This window comes from Alosa sapidissima, chromosome 8 (genome assembly GCF_018492685.1).
Source record: "Alosa sapidissima isolate fAloSap1 chromosome 8, fAloSap1.pri, whole genome shotgun sequence".
Lineage (NCBI taxonomy): Eukaryota > Metazoa > Chordata > Actinopteri > Clupeiformes > Clupeidae > Alosa > Alosa sapidissima.
In genome coordinates this window covers 12,844,862-12,872,701 of record NC_055964.1, presented here as the reverse complement: position 1 = coordinate 12,872,701, position 27,840 = coordinate 12,844,862, and the positions used below count along the sequence as shown (strand labels likewise).

The 27,840-nt window shown below is 42.1% G+C and overlaps 1 protein-coding gene across 1 annotated transcript in view; it reads left to right on the top strand.

The window, feature by feature from the left end:
• The first annotated feature begins 530 nt into the window (after positions 1-530).
• The window catches only part of LOC121715680, a 45,370-nt gene continuing 18,060 nt past the window's right edge, over positions 531-27,840 (top strand). Inside the window, exons 1-5 of the mRNA XM_042101565.1 lie at positions 531-627; positions 7,461-7,483; positions 8,762-8,839; positions 9,365-9,471; positions 10,888-11,063. Coding sequence (XP_041957499.1) covers positions 531-627; positions 7,461-7,483; positions 8,762-8,839; positions 9,365-9,471; positions 10,888-11,063 — 481 coding nt within the window. The remainder of the gene's footprint in view (positions 628-7,460; positions 7,484-8,761; positions 8,840-9,364; positions 9,472-10,887; positions 11,064-27,840) is intronic.

The following is a 27,840-nucleotide window of genomic DNA, read 5'->3' as shown; positions in this document are numbered from 1 at the left end:
GTATTATTATGCTGTGCCACGATTGCATGCTTATTTGTTATGGATTTCCTTCAGGGGAAATTCCATTGTCCATTACACTGGACAACAGTGAGAAAGCAAATCTATACATCATGAGCTTCCACTGCCTGGAGTTGGTATAAAACAATGAAAACATAAAATCTCAAGCCTGGAAATGTAAAAAAAGTTATCAAAACCTTACGAACGACTGTCAAAAGTACTAGTTGCAAATCATGCCACAATTTCCTTTTTCTCGTCTTGCACACTCAGTTTTGTTCCCTGAGACACAGCTTACCACGACAAGCAATTACTCATCTGTGTCCTCTCTTTGTTTTCTCTCTCTCTCTCTAACCTCCCCATCTCAGAGGAGGAGAGGGTGGGTGGCAGAGGAAGGAGTCAGACTGTAATTTGCAACACGGAGAGTGCCGGTTCTCCAGATGTGCAGAAGGAGGAGGGGGAGGGGACAGGAGGGGAGAGGGGAGGAAGGGAGGGATTCAGGAGTTAGACACGCTGTTCAGTTCCCTCTGCGTCTCATGGGAGAGGAAAAGAAGACTGGGCATGGCGAGCGCGTCGGCACTAGGGAGATGTTCCACGCCTACACGAAAGGGGCTCAGGGGAACTATGACGGGAGTGAGCAAATTCTGTTAGGAGTCTGTTCTCTCCACTTCGTTCTCGCAAGGCACTCCTCTCTTTCTCTGTTTCTCACTCGTTCACTCTTGTCCCTGCTGTACATTGCATCTAAGGATGACCCATGGCCATGATCCCCCTATTCTACATCCAGGCAGCTACAGTACATTCTGGGGGCACATTTAAAATCATGCCCCCAGAGTGTAGCTGCCTGGCTACTAAAGCTGTTGGATGCAGCAACTCAAGCTAGGTTGCACCATTTTTTTTTTCCGTTTTATTTTCTATCGACAGTGCTCTGTGACTTTGAGAAACAGAGATATATGTGAAAAATCACTGGAGTTGTCACAAGGGTCAGCCTCTCTTTGCGTCCCTTTCTCCACAAAGACACACACAGAGAAACATGTCAAATGCTTTGTTTTGGTAGAATTTGAAAATATATGAGTGGAGCAGATATATGTGGAACATAAGTGGACATTTCTCATAGGATTAGTATGGACAATCCTACATGCATACAGCTCTGTTTGCACTACAGTAGGCACAGGCCAAACCAATTTGCAGCTTGGCCACCCCCAGTCAGTGATTGTGCACTGGCTCAAGATAAATCCCTTCTCTTGCCTTACCATGTGAGACATCTGCCCCTAATTGGATAAGTTAAACGAACATTGCATGGTGATTCTGACGAGCATCTCAAATTGTATGGATCATAAAAATGACAAGAGTGCTGCGTGTAATGAAATCAGCTGAACAGCAGATGGCGCCATCTCTCAAGCAGAAAGCCACGGTTAAGCAAGCTCTCAGAGGGGCCAGAGCCACTGCAGCATACTGAGGGTTTGATGTGTGCCATCAGCATTTTCTGCCTCTGGTCTCCAGAGCTCTAGCACTGATTATTAAAACAGGGAGCATGTTGTACACTGGTCTGGCCCGCTCCCCAAGACTCAGAGCAGAACACTGTGGCTGAGGTTGGTGCTTTGTGCTGAGAGCACAACAATCATCAGGGACGGAGAGAAAACAGTCTTTGTAACATGCTGGAAAAATATAATGATATAATATATGTAAATGTAAGGGTAGTTAGTTTTCAAATAATAGAATGTTGACAATAAAAACATTGTTATCCCCTGCCTTAGCATATCCAAGGTTAAAACAATACCTCTTTCATCTGTTAAGCCCTACATAAATACAACATAAATATGTGGTATCATCATTATTATATGAAAATATCTGAATTTGAGTTTGAAAACCTACATGTTATAATGATTAAAAAAGTAATCCCTTCGAGTGATCAGTGTACTGTAACTGTATTCTGATTACCACCAATCTAAATTGTAACTGTATTTAAAGGTACACTATGCAGGTTTAAGTATTCAGAGCTCCCTTTGAAGTCGCAATATATTTGGGGGCCAAGCAGCGAAGCTGCGAGGACCTCATTGTGTTTCTACGTTTTCCTATTATTATTATTATATGCAATGGGAGTCTATGGCAGCCCATAGAACCGTCTGGTAAAAAGTTGGGAAATTTGGCACACTGATTGGGGACGGTCCCATGATTCATGTCACCAAGTTTCATGTCGGCAACTCGAACCCTCTAGCGCCACCAACAGGCCAAAGTTGGATGTGCGTTCATGTACGTAACTGACCTGTTGGTCCGATTTTCAAAAGGCAGGTATTGTTGGAATCCTTGGACCAAGCCGAGTTCAACGCACCCTATGACGTCATTTTCCGCCATGATGGATTTTCCGCCATTTTGGATTTCATCAAAAACACTTAAAATGTATCAGGGGTCACATACTTTCTCTGATTCCCACCAAATTTGACACACTAGTACTAGTGTACTAGTGGTGTCTGGTAATACTGTGAAAGGTCCTTAGGTCAACTGAGGGCAACTTGTCACATCAATATAATTTATTCGGCCGCCATATTTGATTTGATCAAAAACACCAACAATTTCGCACAGGTCACAAATTTCATCTGATCTTCACCAAAATTGGCACAGACCATCTTCAGACCATGCCCTGTCACTTCATTTATTTCTGTAACAATTGATAGAAGCGTTCGCCCGTCACATCCAATAGAAATTTGTGGTGAAGCCGCCAAACAGGAAGTGAGCTCATATCTCAGCAATCGTTGCATGTATCAAAACCAAACTTGGTACATGGACTCATGACCCCATCAGGTGAATGCCGAAGAAATTTTGTGACCTTTGACCTCTAGGGTCACTGCAATTAGCAAAAATGCATTTTGCCTTGTAACTTTTGACGTGCTAGACGTGAAACTTGCTTTGACAGCTTATGGCCATACGTCTGATTGCAGCATTGAGCTAACAGCATTTCATTGCCATGGTTACTGCGGCCTATCTGCTTGGCCCCCTCATTGCTGCTTGCAGCTATATTTATATTTTACTCTGCTGTTGTAAATAGCAAACTTCTCGCGACTTATCCCCCCTGTACGCAATGAAAATGCTTTTGTTGTGGAGGTGAAGCATTAACAACAGGCAAAAACTATCTCCAAAGAGCTATATCTACTGAAGATTTGTCGGGCCGCTGTTCTTGAAGTTGCATGGCTGGTTTTCTCGGTCGTGACTCACTACGTCTATGTTGTATACTGTAACTATGCTAGGTGAATGATTCGGATATTAATATTAATAAGTTCGTTTACCATTAAATTGGCTTTGTAAAGGTGAAAATCTTGCATAGTGTGCCTTTAAAGGAGGAATTCGGCGAGTTTTCACATGTCAGTATGAAAAAAAAAAAAAAAAAAAGAAAATAATCGGTTTTACCTAGCTTCAGTTGCTACAGCCAGGCAACTACAGCGCTACACTCTGGGGGCATGCCCGTGAGCTTCCATTTACATGTCCCCAGAGTGTTTGTAGATGTGGCAGCTGTAAATTAAGAACGTGAAGCAGGATGTGAGTTGGCATAGCATCATGGACGGATTATGAACTTTCGGGCCCCTGGGCCAAGATGTATTAAGGGCCCCCCACTAATTGTCGCATGTGTGGGAGGGGGGGGGGGGTTGTGGGTAATATTAATTAACAACTAATTGTAGATCCCAGCCATGCTTTCCGGCGTTTGCAGCAAAGCGGAATTCTATGAAACATGAAATCACTATAATACTTCTGCTTTTTATCACAACCCTTCACAATGCATGTTATAACCATGATTGTTCACAATCTACTTTACCACTACCTTCTACTTTGCTAAGTCAGCTCAAACTAATGCCAGCAGGGCAGGTTGTCTCTATTTACGGAAATGACTGTGTGTGTGCCTCGGAGGGGGAGGGGGAGGGGGAGGCTGAGGGGTCGGCTGAACTCTGTGGTGGATAGGATCTACAATTAGGTGTTAATTAATATTACTACGCTAGGTCGTAAGTACTCCCAAGTACTTGGTAGTTCCCACACATTGTAGTTCTCCTGTTTATTCGCTTGGAAAATCGCCACGTTTCATGTTGTGTGACCTTACACATTTTTATCAACTACTCGTGCAACTGTATTTAAGTAGGGAAAACGTGGATGTTTTTGATTACTGCTATCTTCCTCCCTCTATGGCTACGTCTGAGCCCACTAGCATAGCAACATGCTAACACATTCGCGCCGCGCACCAGAGCGTTTGAGTGCACATACCGACACGGGAGAGGTATGACTCAACTCGTGAAAGTTAAGGTTATTACTACTGACATTGGGTGGCGTGTTCCTTTAACAAACGTTAAAACGAACATGGCATTGCCCGTGATATCAACAATCAAGGTGTGCGTCATTAAAAAGACAGCATCACACACAACACAAAATGAGATAATACATTGACATATTACACAGTATGGTGAATTATGTCCATAATGTCCACTACAGTATACTATAGCCCAGTGGTTCTCAAATTGGGGTCCGGAAAATAATTTGCTTGAAATGATAAAGTTGAGTTTTATCATTTTAAAAATTAATATCTATTGATGATGCCCCTTTTCACCCATAAAACAAGCAAATTGTGTCTATTTGCTCCTACCCACATTTAACTTTACTTAGGTCATGAAGAACCATTCCTACTACTGCTTAGCTTGGCTTATTTGTTAGCCAGCTAGATGATGAATGTGTAGAAATGTTTGAGTAAGTCCAGGTTGTCAAGTGATGCAAAATCCAAAACTGACAAAAGACGAAGTTGCACATCTGCAAAAAAACATGGGATAGTGGACCTGGCCACAACTTCAGAGAATGGCATGCTTAATTGTTACGGTTATGAGGGGGTCCTTGGAAAATGTTCTCCCTCAAAAGGGGTCCTTGGAACCAAAAACATTGAGAACCCCTGCTATAGCCTAATGAAAATGCAGATACGTATGCTTAGATTGTTAATACATAATGTTTTTGAACAGTTTACTTAATGAGCTTCTATCAAAGGTAGGCTGATATATATTTTATGATTTGGCCCTTCAGTCAGGTGTAGTCTAGTTAGCTGTAGTGGGTATATTGTGATGTAGTCTAGTTAGCTGTAGTGGGTATACTGTGATCAACCCCAAATGTTAATAGGTATCTTTGCCTATTTTAAGTGGGTATACTGAGATGGTAATGCTTTTTAAATGGGTACACTGCGTAGTCCTGCGTATCACGTAGACCAGTGGTTCTCAAATGGGGGTACGCGTACCCCTGGGGGTATGTAAAGGCACTCCAGGGGGTACGTGAGATTTTAACCCTTAGAACCCGATTGACAAAGTGCGCCAAAAAACACACCCTTTCTTCTCTGTTACATTGCTCCGCAACTGTTCATCGCAGCGAGATGAAACCTTTATTGCGTGACAGAGCAGAAGTGGGGCTTTCCAACGAGACAACGCACTTGTCTGTATGTTAAACTTTAGACTACACCACTGCCTTCAGTTGAGTTCAAAATACAATGGACACAACGAAATAACGAAATTAGTCGACTAATCGAAAAAATTAGTCGAAAGATTAGTCCTTAGAAAATTAGTTATTAGTGGCAGCACTAGAGCGTTCTACTAACATTGTGAAGAGGCGTATAATAATCAGGTATCTAATTGACTATATTGTCTTATAGTCTGAGGGACAGAGAAATAAAGAACACAGGGGTAGATGTCACCTACAGAGTGAACAAATGCAAAAGGTTAATACAAAGGACCGTGAACACGGTTCAGACCATGACAAATAACTGAGAAACAATCAAGTATGGGGATCAAGGAAGTCAAAGAAATAACCAGTAGTGCCAAGGGCAGCCGTAAGGTAGGCCTACAGACAGGCCATGAAGAGGTATGCTCACCCTCGCAGAAGAGGTTAGACACATCGATGACTCATTAGACAGTTAAACGACTCTTGCATGCCACATCAAATTTGACTTCCAATTTGAACAATTAGTCTTCAAGATAAGAGACTAACTGTTTTGTGTTACTCAGCCTTATTATTAAAGCTGGCTGTCACCCAAAATTCAAGGCGTAATTTGACTACCAAACTGTTTCATTTCACATATTTTTGCTCAGGAACTGTTACTATTTTTGACAGTCGGTGTACTGTGTGTCGTAGTGCTCACTAGTTACACACATTATGTATCTAACAAATTAAATCTATAATGGATTTTCTCTACTCAAATATGCATTATGCCTGTGTCATAGCACTGGATGTCATTAAAATGCTGCAAATAACTAGAAACTCTAACTCTGGCTTATGACTTATCCATATTTTTAGGACTTGCTCCACACAGTATCTATTGCCTGGAGGGGATTTCTGAGTCCAATGCATTATTTATGTGTGCTATTGATTCCCTGTTTCATATTTTGGTTCGTTTGCCTCTTTCAATAACAGCAGTTCAGTGTGCACTGCCTGCTTGTGTTTTTTCATCAAACACTTTAAATGCTTCTGACATCCACCATAATTTCCTCATTACCAATGAGGACTATAACTTTATTTGTTTACATTGCACCGCTTTGCATTATATTGACTAACAACTAAAACAAAATTGTGACAAAACCACACGTGTGTGACGTAATCAGCATAGCTGCAGTTTCAAGTGCAAGTAAAAGAAAAACATTGCAGTTCAGTCATGTGAAAGTAGCCTTTTTTCCCCTTGTTCTTTCTGTCTCTTACTGTGAGTGTCCAACAAATGCGTTCCCAGTGGGTGGTGAATCAGAACCACGCTGGATGATTATGAATACCATTCATTTACCACCTAGTGCAGCCATCACATTCAATTGCCATCATTAAGCCCTCTGCTGACCTTTTGCAACATGTGAGACTATGCCCAACAGAATATAAAACCCTCGGCAACTAGCTGTGTCTTGCTCCTTTGCACCATGTGAATAGACCACAAGTGAAGATTGCAGGTTTTAAGGTCCAATTATGGTGCTATTAGGGCAAGAACATGTTGTGGTTTCTGGTTGTGGAAAGTAGAGGCAGAACAAGGGGAGGGTGTTTGTTTGTTTGATTGTTTCCTTTCATCTCACCTCTTCCTCTAACAATTTTTTTTGTATTTGTTTTGTTTTGGCACTTTGCAACTGAAACAAGAAACTTTGTATCCTTTTAAATTCTTGAAAACGTTACATTTTTAGCTTACTCCCATGTGGTTATGTCCCAGTGGTAAGACAGTTATCTCTCCTATCAGTGTATTGTGCTGCTTTTTATGAGTTTCCTGGAGTGATGTGAATGATTTTCTAGATAAAAAAAAATGCTATTGTGGTATATTGATAAGCAACATTTCTAATGTAACAGTATCTATCTTCTCATGTTCCCCTGTCTTTACCTACAACTACCTAACTTAAAACTTTCAGCCCCACCCCCCCAACCCACACACACAAACTATACCAATTCCTAAACCTCCAACTCTTCATCTCTGTCTCTCACTCGCTCTGTAGCACTGCAGGGGGAAAAGATTGAGGTCTGCTTTGTGCTCACCGATCAGCACTGCACTCTGGCCCTGAATTATTGAGCATGCTGCAGAAGGCATGCAGAGTCAGTGCCAAGTCCAAGAGGCGGGGCAGGGCAGAGAGAGAAAGAGAGAGAGAGAGAGAAAGCACCCAAGAGAGACACAGACACATAAATATAGCTATAGGGCCTGGAGTCTGTCGCTCTTCACTCATCGATTCAGATTAACCCCCACCAACGAGCACAAATGCATGACAAAGTGTTAGAGATTGATCGGAGAAAATACACCTGGCCACTGTTTAGTTCAAATGGAAAAGAAAAAGAAATTGTAGATAGGGGGCAGTAGCGGTTCTTGTGAGCCACCCATGGGCGATCTGAGTGAATGTGTCACTAATAAGACACATCCATAACAAAAAAGTACACGGCAAACAGAAACTGCAGTAGGCCTATATTATTACAAGTAAAGAGGATAATGACATTATTACATAACCTATTGCTAACAACAACAAAAAAACGTAGTTTCATAGTGTGGTTGATTTTATGAAATGTCTTTGTCATCATGTATTTGTTTTGTTTGTTTGTTTTGTCAATGTCACCATTATGTGTTTAATTTAAATGGCTGTCTCTATGTTTGTCCTATGTCACCTGCCTAGGCACTGCAGGTGAAAAGTAGTTATTTTTACTAACTCTGCCATATTTACTGTACATGGTGTTTTTATACAATGTTCATAAATATGCATGGTCCCTATCAAATTAACCAATACAATAAAAATAAAATTAATTAGTAGGCCTACTGTAGAAAGTTGTTGGTAGATTTGCCACTCCCCTACATTACTCTTCAGTTCAGTTAATCTTTATTTGCCATTTTCCCAGGTACAAGTACTGTTCACCCCAGCCTGAATATCCTCAGCCAGCTGTCTGACTGCTGTTGGAAAGAAACTGTTAGAAGCTTGTTTCCTGTTACTGTAGCTCTGATGCTCTCTGGTTGATGGTGCTTTATTTGGACTCTCTCCATCTGAACAGAGTGCAGGATGGTGTGGTCCTTGAGGATGGCTTCCAGTTTGTTCCTGCAAGGCTGTATCTCTCTATGGAGAGATGTTGTCTGTCAGTGATCCTCTGTGCAGTCTTTGATTCGCTTCAGGGTCCAATCTCTCCTTCACTAGTGTTGCAAAATACCAGAGTAACCGTGATTTCTTCAAGCAAGAGTTGTTCCTGGATAAACATTCTAATGTTGTTCCTGGAACAACAACTCTTTAACCAATCCCACGTACTGTAATGTCATCAATGTAAGCCTTCTGCTCCACCCACTGCCATTTTGAAATTTCCCTTCAGAAACAATCAAAAGGTCACCACATCTTTTATCTCACAGGTAAGTCTTGCATAGTTTTGTTTGAAATAGTAGGCTAGTAAATGGTAGCTGCCAGGCTACGGACCATAGATTTATGATAACAAATTAGTTTCTGAATATTCATTGAATATAGGCTATACATATAGGCTATGCCTTTTAAATAATTTATTTCGAGTGGACTCAGTTGTTGAATCTCATTTAGCCATCTTAGTGCTATGTTAATTTGTGCCAATGTTAGCTGCTAGGCTAGGGACCATACATTTAGGCTAACGAATTAGCTTGCTAATAGGCAATAAAAATCTGTCAGTTGCTAGCAGAGCCCGTCTACGCCCGTCTAATATACCCGTATTAGACATTCTCTGGTTGCTAGTAAATGCGCACATTTTCAAAATGTCATTTCTGGCCCTGAATGTTACTGTTAAAGCTTACTATTGCTAGCAGGCTAATTTTACTTATTTTTGGCTGATGAGCTCATAAATCACATCAGGTGCTATCACTTGTAAAAATTATGACATAGTCTGATACTAAAGTGGGTTTTTATTTTAGTTTTTCAGAAACATTTTTTTCAGTTTATCCAATCAGCTGCAGAAGAGTTTTGTCTGCTTTGTTTGTGCCAGGGCCATCATACGGAAGTTGGTCCAGGGCCATCAGAGGTTGGTAAGAAATCTTTACCATTTACACTTTACTATTAGACTATGCCATCATTTTTACAACTGATAGCATCTGGTGGGATTTATGTGCTCATCAGCCAAAAGTACAGATTAAAACATTCACAAAATACATTCTACAGACTGTCACCTGTTGTCTTCATAATGAAGTGGAATAACTTTAAGAGTTTTGGTAATGAATAACAAAAACTAACAAGAGCCAGTTTCCATTCATGGGTCAGTCAGCTGTAGCAAGCTAATAGATGTCTTGACAATGTGGATATCAACCTTTTTTTGAGAAATTCTCAAGTCTGCGTAATGGAATTTACAGGGTTTACTACTGTGTATTATGAATCTGTAGTCATTCACATTCCTGTGCACGTGGTCCAGTTAATATGAGTTAGATGCCCAGGCAGTGTGCAAACACTGAATGTATGCTGTGCATTTATCATAACTTGCTTTATGACAATCATCTGCCAAACGCTAAACATATTTAATACATTGATGTTTTATTGACTAAATTGTCTAAAAGTTTACTGTTCAATCCTGGATGATAGAAATGGATGCACAGTGCACACGTATTAGCATTCTGAAGCTGAAGCCTGTTAGGTGAGTGGCAACCAGTGGCATGTCCCACGTCTGCATGCATGCATGGCCTGGGTGAAGGGGTGAGTCTGGGGGTGAAAAAAACGCCCAGCATCCCCTGACCTCTAGAAGAGTCACGGAGCCATATGCCACGCCAAAGCAATTAACGTTCCGATCTCTCAGGGTCAAGGTTGCAGCATTTGCAGAGATCTCTCTTTCACAGAGCGGTCCCGAGCGGTCATATTCGGCTTGATGAGGGTGTTGGAAAGCATTAAAAAATCGGTTGGTCGGATTAAAAGTGAAACGAGTCTTTTCATAAATACATACATTTTTTTCATAAATGTGAAACGTGTGTGTGAGGTAAAGAGGTGCGGTGGCGTGGCATACTAACCTCCATTTAAGGAAAGCAGGCCAGCAGGGTTACTCAGGGGCCAACGTCCAGAAGGTTGGGACATTAATCAGTAGGTAATGATGGAAGGCAAGGTGTTTAATGGGATAGAAATCACATGGTTTGCGCTGCTCTGCTGCCAGGGAGCCTCACTGGACAGTCAACATAAATTAGTGCCCCATGTGGTCTTGGAGATTTAATCATAGAGAGAAATTATATCAAATTAAGTTTGGTATGTGTGTGTATATGTGTGTGTGTGTGTGTGTGTGTGTGTGTGTGTGTGTGTGTGTGTGTGTGTGTGTTAGTTAATGTGTGTGTGTGGGTGAGAGAGAGAGAGAGAGAGCATGTGTGTATGCATATTAATGTTTATATGCAGTTAAGTTGCCCCAAAGTATTGTTTGATGCAGCCAGCTTGTCAAGTATTTATTTCTCTTTGTGTGTTTGTTTAGAGTAAGTACTGTAAACTCTCTCAACTGGCGCCTTCTTGAGAAACCACAGACCTCAGACTGGACCACCAAGTGGAGACTCCTGACCACAGCCGCTGGTGGACAGATAAGCTTTGCCTGTTTGCTGATCAACAGCAGAGATTGCGGCCGTTCCTCTGACCTTTGTAAAAGGAGAAAAGGTAATACAAGGGAGACTTCACCACATGCCATGTGTAGCAGCAGAGCCTGACTCAAACTGACCTACCTTTCAAGACTTGGGAACTAAGTGTGGTGTGTGAATGCCACCTACAGAGAGGGAGAGAGAGAGAGAGAGAGATTTTCCACTTTTCCCAAAACAATAATCTTCATTGTTTCTTAACAAACACAAGTTCCCATACAGTATGTATGCAAAACAGCAGACACACGCACCCACACTCGCGACACACACACACACACACACCCACACCCACGGACACACACAATTCTGGCAAATAACAGCCTTTATGGACAATAAATACATGGGCATCTCTTAAATCCAGATGCAAGATGGCAGATGGTCTAGTAAAGAGGTTTAGTGCAATGCAACACTTCTCCTTTTCTTATTTTAAGAAGAAGTGTCAAGGTGCATTCTTGATAATTCTGTTCCACTTGTCCTCTTGGGCCTACTTGTGACAGAAAGAGAGAGAGGAGCCAAGCCTCATTAGTGTACCACGGATGCTGTTGTTTCTCAGACGCAGATCTTTCCTGGCACACTCATGTTTGCCTTTGGCTTTCCCCACAACAAATGCAGATCCCAAGTCAAACAGCACAGTCAATCTTGTCGTTAACAGCAAACACAACAAAAAAAAATCATGACAATGACGAAAAACTATTTTTCTTGCAATTCCCATAGCTTTTAGCAAGTCGCCGCAAAAACACTACTATCGTCGTTATGCTGTCATTGTTTGGTTTGTCTGAGCTCATAACGACGGCGTTTGGGAGAGACGCACACTGCATCTGAGCAAGCAGCCGCCCCCACTACTCTTGGGTCTTTTTTTTCCGACTTCCTGTGAAAGGGAGGAGTTGCTCATCAACACAAACACAGCCTCTTTTAAGCAGACCAGGAGCCTTACGCTTTCACAGAGACTGCTTGGTGGTGTGCATGAATGTTAGGTGTGGGGAAGGCCGGCCTGGGGGGGGGAAGGGGTGATGGTGGGCGAGTTCACTAATTAAACAGAGGCTTTCTGTCTGGGCTCCAATCCAGGCCAGCAGTACCGCAGTCCCCTCTGCAGTGCAGAGCAGAGCCGACGCGAGTGGCTGCCGTTGGAGCTGGGGTTGCTGGAGGTTTTTCCCCTTTTGGGCATGAGAAGCCCCCAAGCCGCAGACGTCCGATGCTTGAGACAGAGAGCGCAGGTGACAGCAATGCATAATGCATGCGGTGGCACGGGAAGCACCAGGGCAAGAAAGAAACTTGTTTCCGTCTCTCTCTTTCTCTATCTCTCTCTATATCTCTCTCTCTCTTCCTCACACTGTTGTTCCCATAAATCCCACACATCGTCTTTACACACACATGCACACTCATACACATGCATACACACACGCAAACTTACACATACACAAATACACACACACACACACATGCGAACACACATTCACAAATACACATGCAAATACACACGTACACGTGCACACAGATTATACTAATGGCTGCAGTGTGCAATCGTCCATATACATGTACACCGCACCCGACTATGGCACATAACTCAAAGGCAGTCAATTGAGTGGATAAAACCCTGGGAGACCTCTGAAACGAAAAACACTCACAGTGAAGATTTACGTCTGTTGATTACTGCATATGAGGACCAAGGAAAGTGTGTTTCTAGTGAAGGTCAGTTTCTACAATGCCTTTTTTTCTGAGAGAGACAGTCTTATATTATTTACTTGAACCTTGAACGGACCCTTGCTGTAAGGTTGCCAGGGGGAATGACAGCAATACCTTTCCTTTTTCTTTAAAAATTGAGAGAGGTGAGCCTAGCTAACCTCTCAGAGGAACTGTAAGAGACACTCCCCTGATATAAATGTTGATGTCCAGTCTCCAAGTGGGTTCAACCAAGAGACATGAAAGTCACACACTTTTTTGTTTAGCAGAGAAACAGAAAGTTAAAGAAAGAGGTGGAGATCAAGCGATTGATGAAATCTGCGACCACATCAACAGTCTAGAGCAGGGGTCTCCAACCTTTTTGGGAATGAGGGCTACCTGAAGACCCGAAATCATATGGAGGGCTACTCATTTAAAACAAACATACCCTCACCCCTTTTTTTGCGAGGGTAGTCCTCCTAAATAATAGGCCTATGTGATTTTTACTTTTAAATTATCAATATTGTGCAGGCCTATACGTCTTTATATATTAAGCAACTGTATTTTCAAATTTAATATCAATAACCTATGCAACACTACCAACATTTTTGTTCAGTTTATGCATTTCAAAGTTTGCATGGATAATCTAATCTTTAATCTTTTTGTGCAATTAATAATTTGGGTTACAATTTGTACCATTATGAATTCAGGGGTTGTTTAAGTTCTGATTTCAGTGGACAATTCGGTTTTAACATTTCAATAGTAATCGCCCACACCACCCTAACATATGAAAACTAAAAGTTATTGCACACCTGAAATGATCCATGATCTGACAAAAAAGGGTAATGCACAGTCCTGCTCAGTCATGCATGCTATAACATTTTCAGCGCTATTATACGGCAGTTGCCTACGGAGGAGAAAAGGCCTGTGAGCTAAAGCAATTGTTTTTCAGTCCTTGAACAATCATGCAAGAACCGTATTTGACGAACATGGAATGGCCACAGAACTTTTGCAAAGATATGCTTCCATTGGCTACACCAGACAAGCAAGTTTTTTCCCCCTTTACTGTCTATGCGTGCGAGCAGCGTGTATGCGCTCCGCTTCCGTTGTTGTTTAAAGATCGAATGGGAAACAGATTTGGAGCCAAAGGCTAAAATTTAACGCAGCTACAATTTGTAAGGTATCACCAATATCAATTTAATGTTACAGATGTATGGCTACATACATTCTTAAAATGGTTCTGGTCTAGACTTAAATATCTATTGAAAACTTCACAATGGAGCGTGTTTTTTAGAGCGTGATCTGCAGGCGACCTGTTGGCTATTTTTAGAAAGTGCGCTGGGGGCGCCTCATAGCGTCCCGCGGGCTACCTGGTGCCCAGCGGGCACCGTGTTGGAGACCACTGGTCTAGAGTCTCCACACACATTATTATTTGACTAGAAATACATTAGTGTTGTCAGCTGCCATCCCAAATGCACCCTCAGCCAACCTGGACCTTGGTGATTAAAGAGTTAATGTTTGTGGCGTGTAATGTCCGGTCCCAGACGGTGGCGTTAGTGGCCTGGGCTCTGCTTCCCCGTTCATCTGCTTTCAAACTGTCTTCATGAGCTCGTGCCCGATGTGTTATCTGTGGCGACGGCCAGCTCATTAAGTGAAAATTAACCTTTCTTATTTTGGCGTGTGTCGACCGATAGGCACATTCATCCTGCATTCACTGGCAAAGAGGTGCAAGTTTCTCTCTCCTTAGAAAGTTAGAGAAGGCACTGTACTGGACAGAAAACGCATTACTCCTCTCTCTCTCTCACTCACTCTCTCTCTCTCTCTCTCACGCACACACACACACACACACACCTACACACACACAAACACACACAATTGGGTTCATGTTGTAAATGGAAACACAATAATCAGTTAATGTTTTGGCAAACTGAAAGTTTCCGGTCAAACAAATCAAAGGTGTTGTTGCACACACAATCACTGCAATTAAACGTGGTGTCTATGCTGCATCCGCAAACAAACAAAAATAACATTTTCATAATATGGTATCAACTCTCATTATCTCAGTGTTTATTGTTGAGGCTTATTCACATGAAATCCAACTTTATCTTTAATTTGGGTGGAGCTGGTGACTATTCCAGACTGTCAAATCCTCCATAATAACAAAATGGTATGCTCCCAAAATTCCAACTCAGATTTGTTCTCATGCTCTACCTGGGTATTCATCTGCCTGAGATGTAGATAAATTAAATAATCACAAAACAATCAGGCAAATACATTTTTATTAACATGCCCTTCATAAAAGCAAAGAAAACTATGACGGAGTATTAGGGCCACACATAATATTTTGTGGCCATAAAATATTTTTGCCATGACGAAATTAAACTCGACATGTCGACATTAAACTCGACATTTCGAGAATAAAGTTGAAATATCAAGTAGTCGAGTAGGTGTGCATACTTGAAGCTGACCTACAGTATTTGTATGTGTGCTTCAAATAAACACATTTATCTGTTTTCAACGTTATGTAGCAGAATCACTTGGCTATGGAACCCAAATCTGGTTTGCGTTGGAGAGAGCATGCACGAGCTTGTAGGCTATATGGTGCCAATTCAGTAGGCTAACTCAAGACTTCAAGGCCATCATATAGCCTACAACGTTTTTAAACAACAAACAAAATACTAACATAACAGTGAAGTGGTTCGTTTTTTCATGGTTTATTTTTCCAAAAGCATCCTCTTCCCATGTGTCTATTGCATTTACGTAAAGAGCTTGGAACAATTTTCTCTTGCCATTCTCAACAAATATCGGGCTCAGCAGTGAGGTCATGAAAAGACTATCAATGAACAGAAAACCAACCGTGTTGGCTAACAATTTATTAAATACTCCTGTTATTGTCGTCAACAACGTCGTTGTAGGCTACTGCCTTTTCAGCGCCTTCTGCTTAGAATGATTTGGTCTTTTGAATTCCTTTAGCCTTCGGTTGTACATCAACGTGTCTCTTGCCGTCTTTCCAGATTCCAGTTCCAGTTGAAGATTTTCTGGACAGCACTATGCCACTCCATCATGACACTGGCATGTCAGATTTAAGTGCCCCCGCCACATAGACGCACGAAAAAAACGTCTTCGACACGCCCTCTCACTAAGTGTGAATTTTAACCGCATGTTCTACGCTTCGTTTAGACACAGCACATTTACATAATGTCCGGAGGAAATACTAGGAAGGGAGCAGTAGAAGAACTGGCTCAGTTCAGACTTCCATATGACCGTTTATGTTGTTCAGATATACGGCCCCACCGTTTAACATCCGTAGAACCTCCGGTCTTACACGTATGTCTGAAAGCCCTTATTAATGAATTTATCATACCCAGTTGTGGTTGCAAAATGTGAAAAGTCATCAAATCAGTTAGGAAGCTAGATGGATTTTGTCTGTGCAGACTATACTGTTTTAAAGGTGAGTCTATTGTCTTTTAGCTATATAGGTAGGTTATATTTAATGGCAGGAACTTATGGGAATTTCAAACGTTCACAGGAACAGCCTTTCCATTTCATACAAGGACATGAATTGATGAACACATGAGCACATTCAGCATAATCCAGTCATTTTATTGTTTTGACTTTATATTGCCTGTCTACACATACATTTATTAATCTTTAATTAATAATAATAATTTTGGTTAATCAATCAATCATTTTGCTTTTCAACAACTTCAGCAACAACTGTTAGAACACTATCAACAGTTGGGATTTGCCCTAAATATGCTCAACAAAATGGTAGCCTCAATAAGCTAACTCCTTTTAAGCATTTATTTAGCCTTTATTTATCCAGGAATGTCCCATTGAGATACAATATCTCTTCTGCCAGGGAGTCCTGGCCAAGATAGGCATTCTCTTTTCTGTAACTTCTGCCAAAAGCATTCTTACTGTTTTTAAAAGTGGCACTTGTTGCTTTCTCCCACTCATCTCACATAAAGCATCATCACAGCAATCTCCTGCCACTGGCTTCAGAGCTGCACAGAGCAAGTACCTATCTTGGAGTAGCTCCTAATTTCTCCCTGGAAAAAAAAAGTTTCACAACAAAAGTCAAACTAGAGTGGTTCCTGCAGTGGAAATGCCCTGCCCAAAAGACTCCTTCAAGTTCCAGATAAGGAAAATGGCTACAGTGGGTATCATCACACTGATCCATTGTGCTTAAGGGATAGAGTTAGGCCTGCAGACGGGATTAGGGTTAGGATGCATACAATTCCTGCCACTCAGAAGTTTAGTATCTTCTCCACTCTGACACTGAAGGTTTTCACTTTATACTTGAAACGTTGAGAACTCTCTTTCACATTTTTGAAATACATGGAGCAAAGACACAACATTGCAATACAAGTACATTGTAATTAGAGTAATTATGATTGCTACATACTGAATACTGAATTACTGACAGTAATGCCTATCAATTAATTAATTACCACTGCTTGTCTGAAATTGATATTTCATGGCATTACATCCATTCAAACTGTGTAGATAAGCTACTCTTTGACGGGACCGCTTTGCTGTATTCCCATCGGCTTTGTCCTGTTCCAACCAACAACATAACTCTCTATTGATCAACAATACAGCTAATGTATTCGCATATTGCCCCTCTGGTATTGATGGATAAGTGCTTTATTAAAGCATTATTGTGAGTTTATCATTTCATCTGAAAATGGCTTTCTGTAGCCCAAATCTGTGAACAATTTTATGGTGTTATACAGTACGCCTTTGTGACATGATAATTAAGAAATGGATTGCAAAAGAGATCAATAATAAATAAGAGAGATAGGAGGAGAGATGAAAGATGAATAGGAAGCTTGAGAGAGAGAGAGAGAGAGAGAGAGAGAAATCCCCCCAAAACAACAAGATGACAATGAAGGTGCAGAGTCGCGTGAAGATGAAAGCAATCACTTGGCTTATCTCGCTGAGGTTTTATTCCCTTTCTCTTTTCAATTAAAGATACGGCCAGGAGCTCATCTCGGGAGAATGACACTTCAGCCCTGCCCGCCTGCCCATCTGATTGCAATTTCACTAACATCATTTTCATGCAAATGTGATTTTTTTAGACCAGTATCTCTGAATGAAAGCGCAGATTTTAAACCTGCACGCTTACAATCACCTGATATGTGCTGGCATATATGGCAGCATGTCTCCTACCTAAAACTACAGGAGATGAAGGCTGGGCAACTGTGATAAGAGCGTGAAAAAAAGTATAACTCTCGTTACTCCCTTATCGGCGTTATAAAAGTAAACAAGTCAAGCGTGAAGTAATGGGAAATTCTACAAGATCTGACTACTAAACGCTGTAAAACAGTTATGTTTTTTTATTCTTCAACTCCCCCTCAGACTTATTATATTCAATACTAGGCACAATCTCAGACTGAAACTCAGAACTCAGTGAAGCTTTCCATCTGTGAGCCCGAGAGATGAGGGGATTCTCGGTTTAAGTAAGTGTGGCTCCATTTTAATTTGGCTCGTTTAAATGAAATTAGCTGTAAGCTGCCAAATGGATAAGAGTAAATAAGAGAAAAAAATGGGGAGATTTTCTTTTTAGATCTAAGCCAGCCACTTGCACCGGGTCCAAACGAGAGGAAAAAAAGACTTTATCTTACCTCCATTAGGGAAATCAAACAATTAAGAGTGAGGCCTCATGCCGTGCCATCTGTTTGCCATGAATGGAGCATGTTGGTTCGAATCAATTTTATTTGGCACGCTGACTGGGATCTTTCAAACTGGCGGTGCGTGCAGTGAGGTAAAAGGAACACCTGATTGTGGAACAATGGCACAAAGAAAACAACAAATCAACCCCCCCCCCCCCCCCAACACACACACGCCACACAAACACATACCTCCATTCTATTCTGTCTAGCGCTCTTCAGGGATTTACAGTAATGTGAATAAGTTGACTATTGAAATATGCCTCTTGCTGAGCAGTTTCCCCCATTTTTGCATAGGCAATGAGGTACAGTAGGTTCTGAGAGACGCCACAGGATGTAATCTGGATAGGCACAGGGAAATCATACATAGTTGGCACTCTATGTATTTGTGGGGTCTCTTTTAACTGGTCTCCAAGTGGATCTCAGCACCATGAAGTCAGAAAGTGTTTTGATATCAACACCATGCCAGTCAGTCAAAGGATCCATGAAGTTAGTCTTTTGTGTTTGGTGGGACAACTAGTTTTCCTTTGAGTGAAACGTTTTCCTCCTGTGTAGCAGTGTTTCTTGAACCTGTGGTATATTTGGCAAGTTAGCCCAACAGCGTGGTTACATGGGCACACAACTGAAGCCTCCGTTCGCGTAGTGTCTGACGTGATAGCAGCGGGTATATTCGAAACAATTAGACCAGTCTTCTAAAATTTATTTTAACGCTCTGCAAACGGAGCGCTGCAGATGCGGACCCGGTGTAGCCTCCCTGTAACTGATAAACAGATGATGAGGCAGCAGATAAACTATCTATAGAGCTATGTTACTTTGTACCTGTTGCCTGTGACCTATGGAATAAAGTAAACATGAAGATGAATGGAGACAAAGCCGGACTAAAATGTCCATCTCTGCTCACAGCACACACCGACGCTGTATATTTCAGGCATTCAACTCGTTCTGTTTGCTTTTGAAAGAGAGTTAACCTTACTGTCTTTGCTTTGAAGAAACTATAAGCACACAAAACAGACAAATTACAACCTTTACTTGCCAAAAGAGGATTTACCATTGTGCCAAATATGACTAGGTCTCAATGTTTACTTTACATGTACACTCAGATGGATCATTCAATGTGCACAGAGACTTGTTTACTGAATGTGATTGGTTTAGCTTGTGAAAAATCGCACCATCAGATTTGTAATGCAAATGCAAAGCAGCTTTTGGTGTGCTGTATACCTTGGATTACGTATAGGAATGGGGAGGATTGCCAGCTTCGCTAGCCAACAGCATGCATGGTGTGAAATCAAGGGACCGATTTAGGAATTTAATGTAATAAGTAAGGCCTAGTCCACACGTACCAAATCGATCTTTTTTTCCTCCGTCTTCCCTGTAACCGTATCAAGAATATTTGCGTCCAAACGGATCCATCTCAACACGACTCAACGCGTTACTTCATACCCCAGGCCTATAGGTGGCACTGTTTCTTTACAGAAATTGACCAAAACTTCTTGCACTTTACAAACAGACAGAATAGGCTACGACGAAATGGCTAGTGCAAGGAAACCAGAATTGTTTGTGTGGACTGATGGTGAACTGTCAACTGTAGTCGGCGCTGCGCAGCACCAGTTGTGATATTTATCTTACGGAGTGTAATCGTAGGTAATGTCATGTATGAAAACTAGTATTGTTTGGCAATACTATAAGTGCAAGTCCAGGGCAGCTGAGGTGTGGCGATGACATCATCGATAGCCTACGCAAGCAGGATGTGCTGTTTCGCTGTCTAAGCGAATTCAAACGGGCTACGTTTCAAATTTTTCCACTCTGGGACCAGGTTTCAAAAAAGTGCGGTTTCGGGCAGTGCGTTTACAGGATTCGTTTGGACGCTCGGCCAAGACGAAGCAAAATCTCTGCGTTTAACCTAAAAAGCGTCTCCGTGTGGACAGGCCCTAAGTCTGAGGGCTTGAAACAGCACGTCCAAACCTGCTGATATCAGCTTTAATTTGATAGTGTTCACATGGAATGCAGCTTAATCATCTCATTCTCAATCTCATTTTACCCTCCATCAATATTAGGCCTTGGTGTGTCATTGTAAGCAAATGCACACATACACAAACAGAGAGAGAGAGAGAGAGATGCACACACCCAAAAGCCTAATACAAACATACTGTACAGGGTTCCTACGCAGTATGGAAAACCTGGAAAAGTATGGAATTTGATGTTAGTAATTTCCAGGTCTGGATAAGTATGGAAAAAAGAAACAAGGGTTTGGAGAAATATTTGTGTTTCCAGACTATTACATTTGCAGTACTAATCACTTCACTCAGGTCATAATGAACCATTCCTACTGTTGTGTAGCTTAACTGTCAGTCCCCATCGTCAAGATACAACTACGATACAACTAAGATACAAATATTAAGTGTAATTTTTTAATTCACTTCAGTTGTCCATACCTTTGTTATCCCAAACCAGAAGTGGCCGCAATGTCGAGAATATGGTCAGAAAAATCTAACGAGAAGTTTGGAAATTTGAGTATGGAAAAAGTATGGAATTTTGAAATGGAAAATGTGTAGGAACCCTGACTGTATGATACTGGTCCTGAAAGTGTACAACTTCATTCTTAGGATGACAGAGAGAACACAATAGAAGTGGCATTAAAATTCTCAAGTAGGTCGTAAATGTTCAGGCATTAATATTGTCATCAACATTTTTCTAGTGTTCAATCAGCATTTAACAATCATGGAGTATGTCACAGTGCCGAATTTAGAGAAATTTGACAATTACTTTTTCTGTGCTTTATAATTTTTTCATTTGTAGACATTACGGCTCTGCACAAAAATCTCATTAAAGAATTGCATTTATTCCATTAAGATTTTTCTAATTTGAGAGCTTGGGTAATTTTCATACTTCACTCATGCATGTGCACACACACACACACACACAAAGACGCCATACACGCACACACACACACACACAAATGACAAATTCCCTTGTTCCCTTGACTTTATAATGAAGTAACACAGTAAAGAAATAAGTATTTCTCTCTTTATAGTGAGATCTTACCAATATGCTGTAACAGGTGCCCTCAATGTTTTCTACTAGTTTATATGCAATGCTCAATGTGGGTATTGAGGATCATATTTCAAATGCTTAAAATCATACATAAAGGCAGCACACTGCCCACTGATTCAGTATAAGCACCACATTTTACAATTTCACAGAATACTAGGACACAAAAGAAAAATAATTCATTCAACAAGAAGTGCACTTCATTTAATGAGAAAGTATTTCGCGTTCGGTTGAAGCCTACTCTTGCAAATGCACCACATGTCCCCTTTTAATCACCATGCTCACTGAGACAGACTTATGCAGACAGTCTCCAGAACACAGATGTGTGTGCTAACATGACGCGGGGACACAAAGCGACGCTCCATCACAGTGATGCTGGCAGGCCATAAAACGCAATATGCGCAACAGAGAGCGCAATTAACAACGCAGCGGTACATCACCATTCTGCTGCCTTCTCCCAGCTGCCGTAAGAGGCCTGCCAATGTGCGTACCAAGACGGGTTAGGTGTGGGTGTGTGTGTGGATGGTTGGTTGGGTGGGCGGGCTGCATACCTGTCAACACTCCCGTTTTTCCCGGGTTTCTCCCGTATTTTAAGGTCATCTCCCAGCACCCTCCCGTTTTGTTATTTCTCCCAGAAAACTCCCGTAATTTGCATGGCCATCAAACTTCATTTTAAAATCATTGATCCATTCAGGTTGCCAGATTGTATATGAAATACACCCACACAATCACTTAGTTTCAATTTCAACCATTTTGTCATAGGATAAAACCTGGCAACCCAAAACCCAAATAAGGAAGCGGGTGCCAACTGCGCAGCCCGAGTCTCGTCGTAAGCAATCGGGCTAGTTGAATGGCCTACTCCAGAACTAGCTGTTGTGAAATTGTTGGGAATTTAATTGATTAACACATTAAATAAACGGTTATTGAGTGTTGTTGATACACTGAACTTGTTCCCTCGGAACCAAATCTGACAGCAAGCAGCTTTGGAGTTTTGGAAGTAGGCTGCAGGCAGGCAGCTGGTGGATACATAACTGGCATGCGTAAGGTAAATGGTAATGGTAAGGGAAAAGCAACAACCGAAATGCAGTGATGAAACATGTGTATGAAACCCCCCCCCCCCCCCCCCCCCCCCCTGAAAAAAGCTCAATGTTGTGTGTGTGTGTGTGTGTGTGTGTGTTGGGGGGGGGGGGGGTGGGTTTGATTGTGATAACAGAGTTGGAAATTATTATTCTGTCATGAGACAGATGTACAGATGTGTGCTTTATTTCATTCGTTTACCTCTCTATTTATGAATAAATACATTTGACTGAGTTGCTCTTGTGCCTTTTTGAATACAAAAAAGGGAAGTGGGGTGCTGCTGAAGCATGTTGTGGTTGCTGTTGCTGGTACAGAGGGCGGATAGATCAAACAGCTGGGCGATGGCCATGGGTGGCCCGGGGCGACTCATCCGTCAAGATAAGTGACTCTCTGCGGCGGCGCCCGAAGGCTCGCGGCCAAAGACTGGGGGGGTCGTGGCTGGGGTGACCTCCACAGATGAAACACAAGTCAGGACAGCTGCAGGGGACAGATGCCATGTTTGGACAACAAAGACAGATTTCCAACCGTCCATGGTTATGCAGCAGCAGCACCAGGCCAGGGCATTTCAGAGTGTGGACAATTTGTACCCCCACAAAGCCACACACACACACACACACACACACAAACACACACATACAGTATGCCCAAACGAAAAAAAAAGAGAAAACACTATACTTGGTCTCAGTGTGGTTCTTTATAGAGTTTGAGTTTGACTAGCTGCCACTGACCATAATTCAAGCCCTAATGTGAGATGGGCAAAAAGTGGCTGTCGTCATGCTCTTTCTCTCTTGCTCGGTCACAGATGCGAGGGCCGTCTTGCATGGCACATCAGGGTGTGCTCTGCTCTCCACTTCTTATGGGCTCATCTGGTCATTTTACGGCCGGGAGAAAAAGGTCAGCCGTAATGGCCGTGACTTGGCAGCCGATAATTCGGTGGAGGAAGGACTCGTGATGAACTTGTTTTGTAACATTGGAGAAATGCTGGACCACAGCTTGTTATCCTAATGTCATGCTCTCAGTTGAAGTAGAAACAAAATAGGATCATCTGGGGTCATATCATTTCAGATTCCACTGTCTGCCATATTTTAGTCCTTGGCCTTTCTGTTTATTTGAACAGTGAAAAGGGATATGGGAGTAAACAAATTTGAATGCCCTTCTGGTATTCTATTTGTGTTCTGTATTCAGAAGTTTAGTAATATTCTAATCAGTAACAGCATTTTATATAATTTATGGGGCTTAATATTTAGCATTGCAATGACATCCTTATTGTATGAAATGGCAAATGACAACAGTTCATATCCATGAAATGGCAGCAAAGAAATAGGTAAACATTTACAAAAATGCTTGTTAGAAGTAGAACACAGGGATGTGCTTCTTTACTCCTCAGCTTTACCAATAAAACCCGTAATGAAGATAATGAGTAAAATAAGTGATTAAATGAAAATCTGTCAGAGATTCACACAAATTCCCAAAACACAGTTCACCTAACTCTTGAGATTTGCACTTACCAAGAGTGGAATTCCAACTTTCAACCTGCTCAGCTGTGTATTTATCCAACAATGTAAAACATATTTTGACCATTTGAATAAGAAATCCTGGCTGGAAAAGCCTTGAATAAAACCATGTGTCCACTACTGTTTTCTACTGGAGGGTGTTGTCCAGGTTGAGAGCCAACTCTCATGAGCTTCAGGCTGACGCTGCAGGGAAGCTGCCGACCAGAATGTGCAAAAGGAGCTGAGAGGATGTAGGCAGCGTTGGAGTATGATGCAGCCGTAACACCCATGGCTGTCCAAGTCCAAGGTTTGACAGACACCAGAGCTAAGCCATGAGAATATTGACAGAGGCCAACCACTGGCTCCCGGTCAAATCCTGCATCTTCTACAAGACACATGTCCTCACCTACAAATTCTTGCATACCCCTTGCTCCACAGCGCCTATCTCACCTCCTTATCTCTTACACCCCTCACTGGACCCGGCGGTTCTTGGATCCCGGCTAGCTCTCAACTCCCTGCACCCGTCTGCAAACTTTTGCTCTCTTTTGTATGGCTTCCCAACCCTCTTGAACACTCGCCCAGCTGAGATCCGCTCTGCCACCTCTCTGGACACCTTAAAAAAACACATGTGCACTACAACATATGACTAGGCTAACAAAGCTTGGACTATTACGTTCTCTTTGTCATTGTTTGCTAAGGGACAGTTCGTTATTTATTTAAGGGGCCACCGGAGGAGTTTTGGGAGCGTTAGTCAAAAAAGACATGACCCTCCCTCGCCAGCAAGAAATTTTTCTATGACCCTCCAAAGTGATTGAGAAAAAACGCATGACCCTCCCCAACAAATTATTGATGCCTTCTGTAGCCTACTGGGTCAATTTGGGAGCTTGCATGCTACCACTTCTTCCTTGAAAAGGCTGTCGTTTGCACAATTTCACAAATAATCACCGGGACCGAAACATACCTCAACTTTTTCCGGGTTTATCACGTATTTGAACTTTCCCGCTGTCTTAGGAGGAGCTGCAGGGCCGTCGCAAGGGGGTGCGAGTCCCTGTGCGAACTTGACGGGTGCGCCCTTTACACTTACGTGCATGAAATCATGCGATAGCCTAGGCTACTTTACCTGTCGGTGCATTTTAATAGTAGGCTACACCAGCTTGTCTTTAAGACGGGGAATTGTATAGCCTATAACATTAGCTGAGTCACATACAGTAGGCTATTTGGCAATAAGCCGTTTATCATAGGCTACATCACGAAACCAAACTAGTGTAACAAAGCACTTTAACAGGGGGAATTAATTGGGCTTGAATCATTGTGCTGAACGCTATTTGTCAATGAGCAGAAACACACTCGACATTCAAACTTTTGATAGCCTAAGATGTGCACTATGGAAACTGGTCTGTAGGCTAACATTGGACAAATAAATGACATTGACTCACCATATCCTGACTCAGAATAAAAACATTTTCTTGCTTACTTTGCCGCAAACTCAGCCATGAAATCATAGGCCAGCTTGCAGGTAAACTAACGTCTTTTATTCATAGAAGGGTGAACCCACTAGTCTCTCCTGTGACATGGAGGTGCGCAAATAGCCTATTCAACTTCGAAAAGTTTTGTTCACCCGATGCCAGCCACTGATCGCAATTTAAAAGTTCGGGAAGGTTCGTGCACAGGAATTTTGAGGGCAGTTGCTCTGACCTGAAAAAATGACCTGAATTGTCTCTCCTTCTCCTGAATCCGCCTCTTTTCAGTGAGCATCTTGGCTTCAAACAATACCCAAAATAGTGTTAGGATTTAGGCATTTAACCATTTTGAATAAAATAAATAATGTGAAGCATTACTTCCATCATTCATTCTTCTTGCTAAAACAAAATGTGAGAAAGTAACTATCAGCAGACATGTAGCTTAGTTTGCCTAATGCCTACCAAAAAAATAGTAGCCTAGCCTAGGCTATGTGATAACGGGCTGCTTGTCTGCAAGCTATCTGTTTGATTATTTAGGCTAAATGTGGCAAACTCAGCCTGGATTTATGAAGATTTTAATTAATTTAATAAAACTTGATGATGATGATCGTTCGTTTGTTATACATCAAAAACTCACCTTTTCCGACAACGTTGAGTCATCTCACCCGACAACCGCGACAATCTCCTTCTAGGGCCGCTCATGCAGGCTCAGCTCAGGTGCCGGTCGCGTGCAGCGCTGCAGCCACGTAAACAGAGTTTGCCCTCCCCAACTGACTTTCACTTTCGGTGACAGAATGCAACCCCCCTGTGCACGTCCCTGAGCCTATAGGCCTATCTGTCCCCTTATGAATTATATCTCAAGCCTATTATGAGGTAGCCTACAGTGCGTTATGCCCGTGCTCCAAAAGAAAAAACTTCGGGATAGATTTTTATAGATGGTTATGAGGAGCAATTTTGATGATCAGTTGCTGCTACTGGAATAAACTGGAATCCATGCATTTCCACTGAATTATTTTTGGAATCTGATCCCTTATCATACCTGTTCATTCTTACTCGTCGCTCGACTTATCGTGACTAAATTCAAGATGGCTGCAAACGCTAAACTTTGTGAAGATACTGTCTGCATAAATCGTCTTGTAAGTAAACTACCAGTGCTTTTTCAAAGTTCTCAATGTCTCGTTTTAAATGTCGGGGCCCTCGGAAGTCTACCGATGAAGTGTGGAGATACATTGAGCCTCATAAATGGTGTAAAACAGTGATTTATTTGCATGGCTAGCCCGATGCTGAAGCACCACCATTGAAAAAGCTGTTGGTAGCATCGGCTAACTAGCGCCAGATTTTGGAGTGCAGGGGACAAGCCGAGATGGGCTATGAGACATACGTTCACACTCGGTATCATGTTTCAACACACTTTAGGTCAATATCACATCGGAATTCTCCTTTAAAAGGTAGCCTACTATGAAGTCTAAGTTAGTCGAAGCGTTAAGGTATCAACTCAGGCAGGAAAATTAAACGCATCAAACCACTCAACGCAAAAATGGATGAGCACGCTAACTAAACAGCAAATCAAAAGATCACACTTTTTCCATCAAAGCTGGAAACTTGAGAGAAAATATGATAGCTTTTACTTTCTTACAGAATACTATACTGACTGCATCAGTGCCTGCTTGGAGAAGACTGAACTTTCCAGAGACACTCTAGACACTCCAGGCATTGGAAAATGAACCAACACAATCTGACATTCTGATCCTAATGCCCTGCAGATCCGTAGACACATGGCTACAGATGGGTCTGCTTCAGAAACCATACAAGATGGATGAAGATGACGAAGAGCCGTGACGAAGATGATGAAGAGCCGTGGCCCACTGGTTAGCACTCTGGACTTGTAACCGGAGGGTTGCCGGTTCGAGCCCCGACCAGTGGGCCACAGCTGAAGTGCCCTTGAGCAAGGCACCTAACCACTCACTGCTCCCCGAGCGCCGCTGTGGTTGCAGGCAGCTCACTGCGCCGGGATTAGTGTGTGCTTCACCTCACTGTGTGCTGTGTTTCACTAATTCATGGATTGGGTTAAATGCAGAGACCAAATTTCCCTCACGGGATCAAAAGAGTATATATACTTATACTTATATTAAGGGTGCCTTAATTTGAGGTCTGTTGGTTAAATAAGCTGCTTTAAATCAGGGTTCAAACACTGATTACATCCCATATATATATAGCAATCAGCGCTAACTGCATGCCTTTTCTTGTGGATGGACCAGCTAAGTCTTTTCTAGGTGTTAAGTAGCATTGAGTAATCACATACAGTACATCCCCCAACTGCTCCCAAGAAAGCCCAAGTACAGGCTCTATCTTTTTGGGGCCTACACAATGACAAGGGGCTTTCTGAT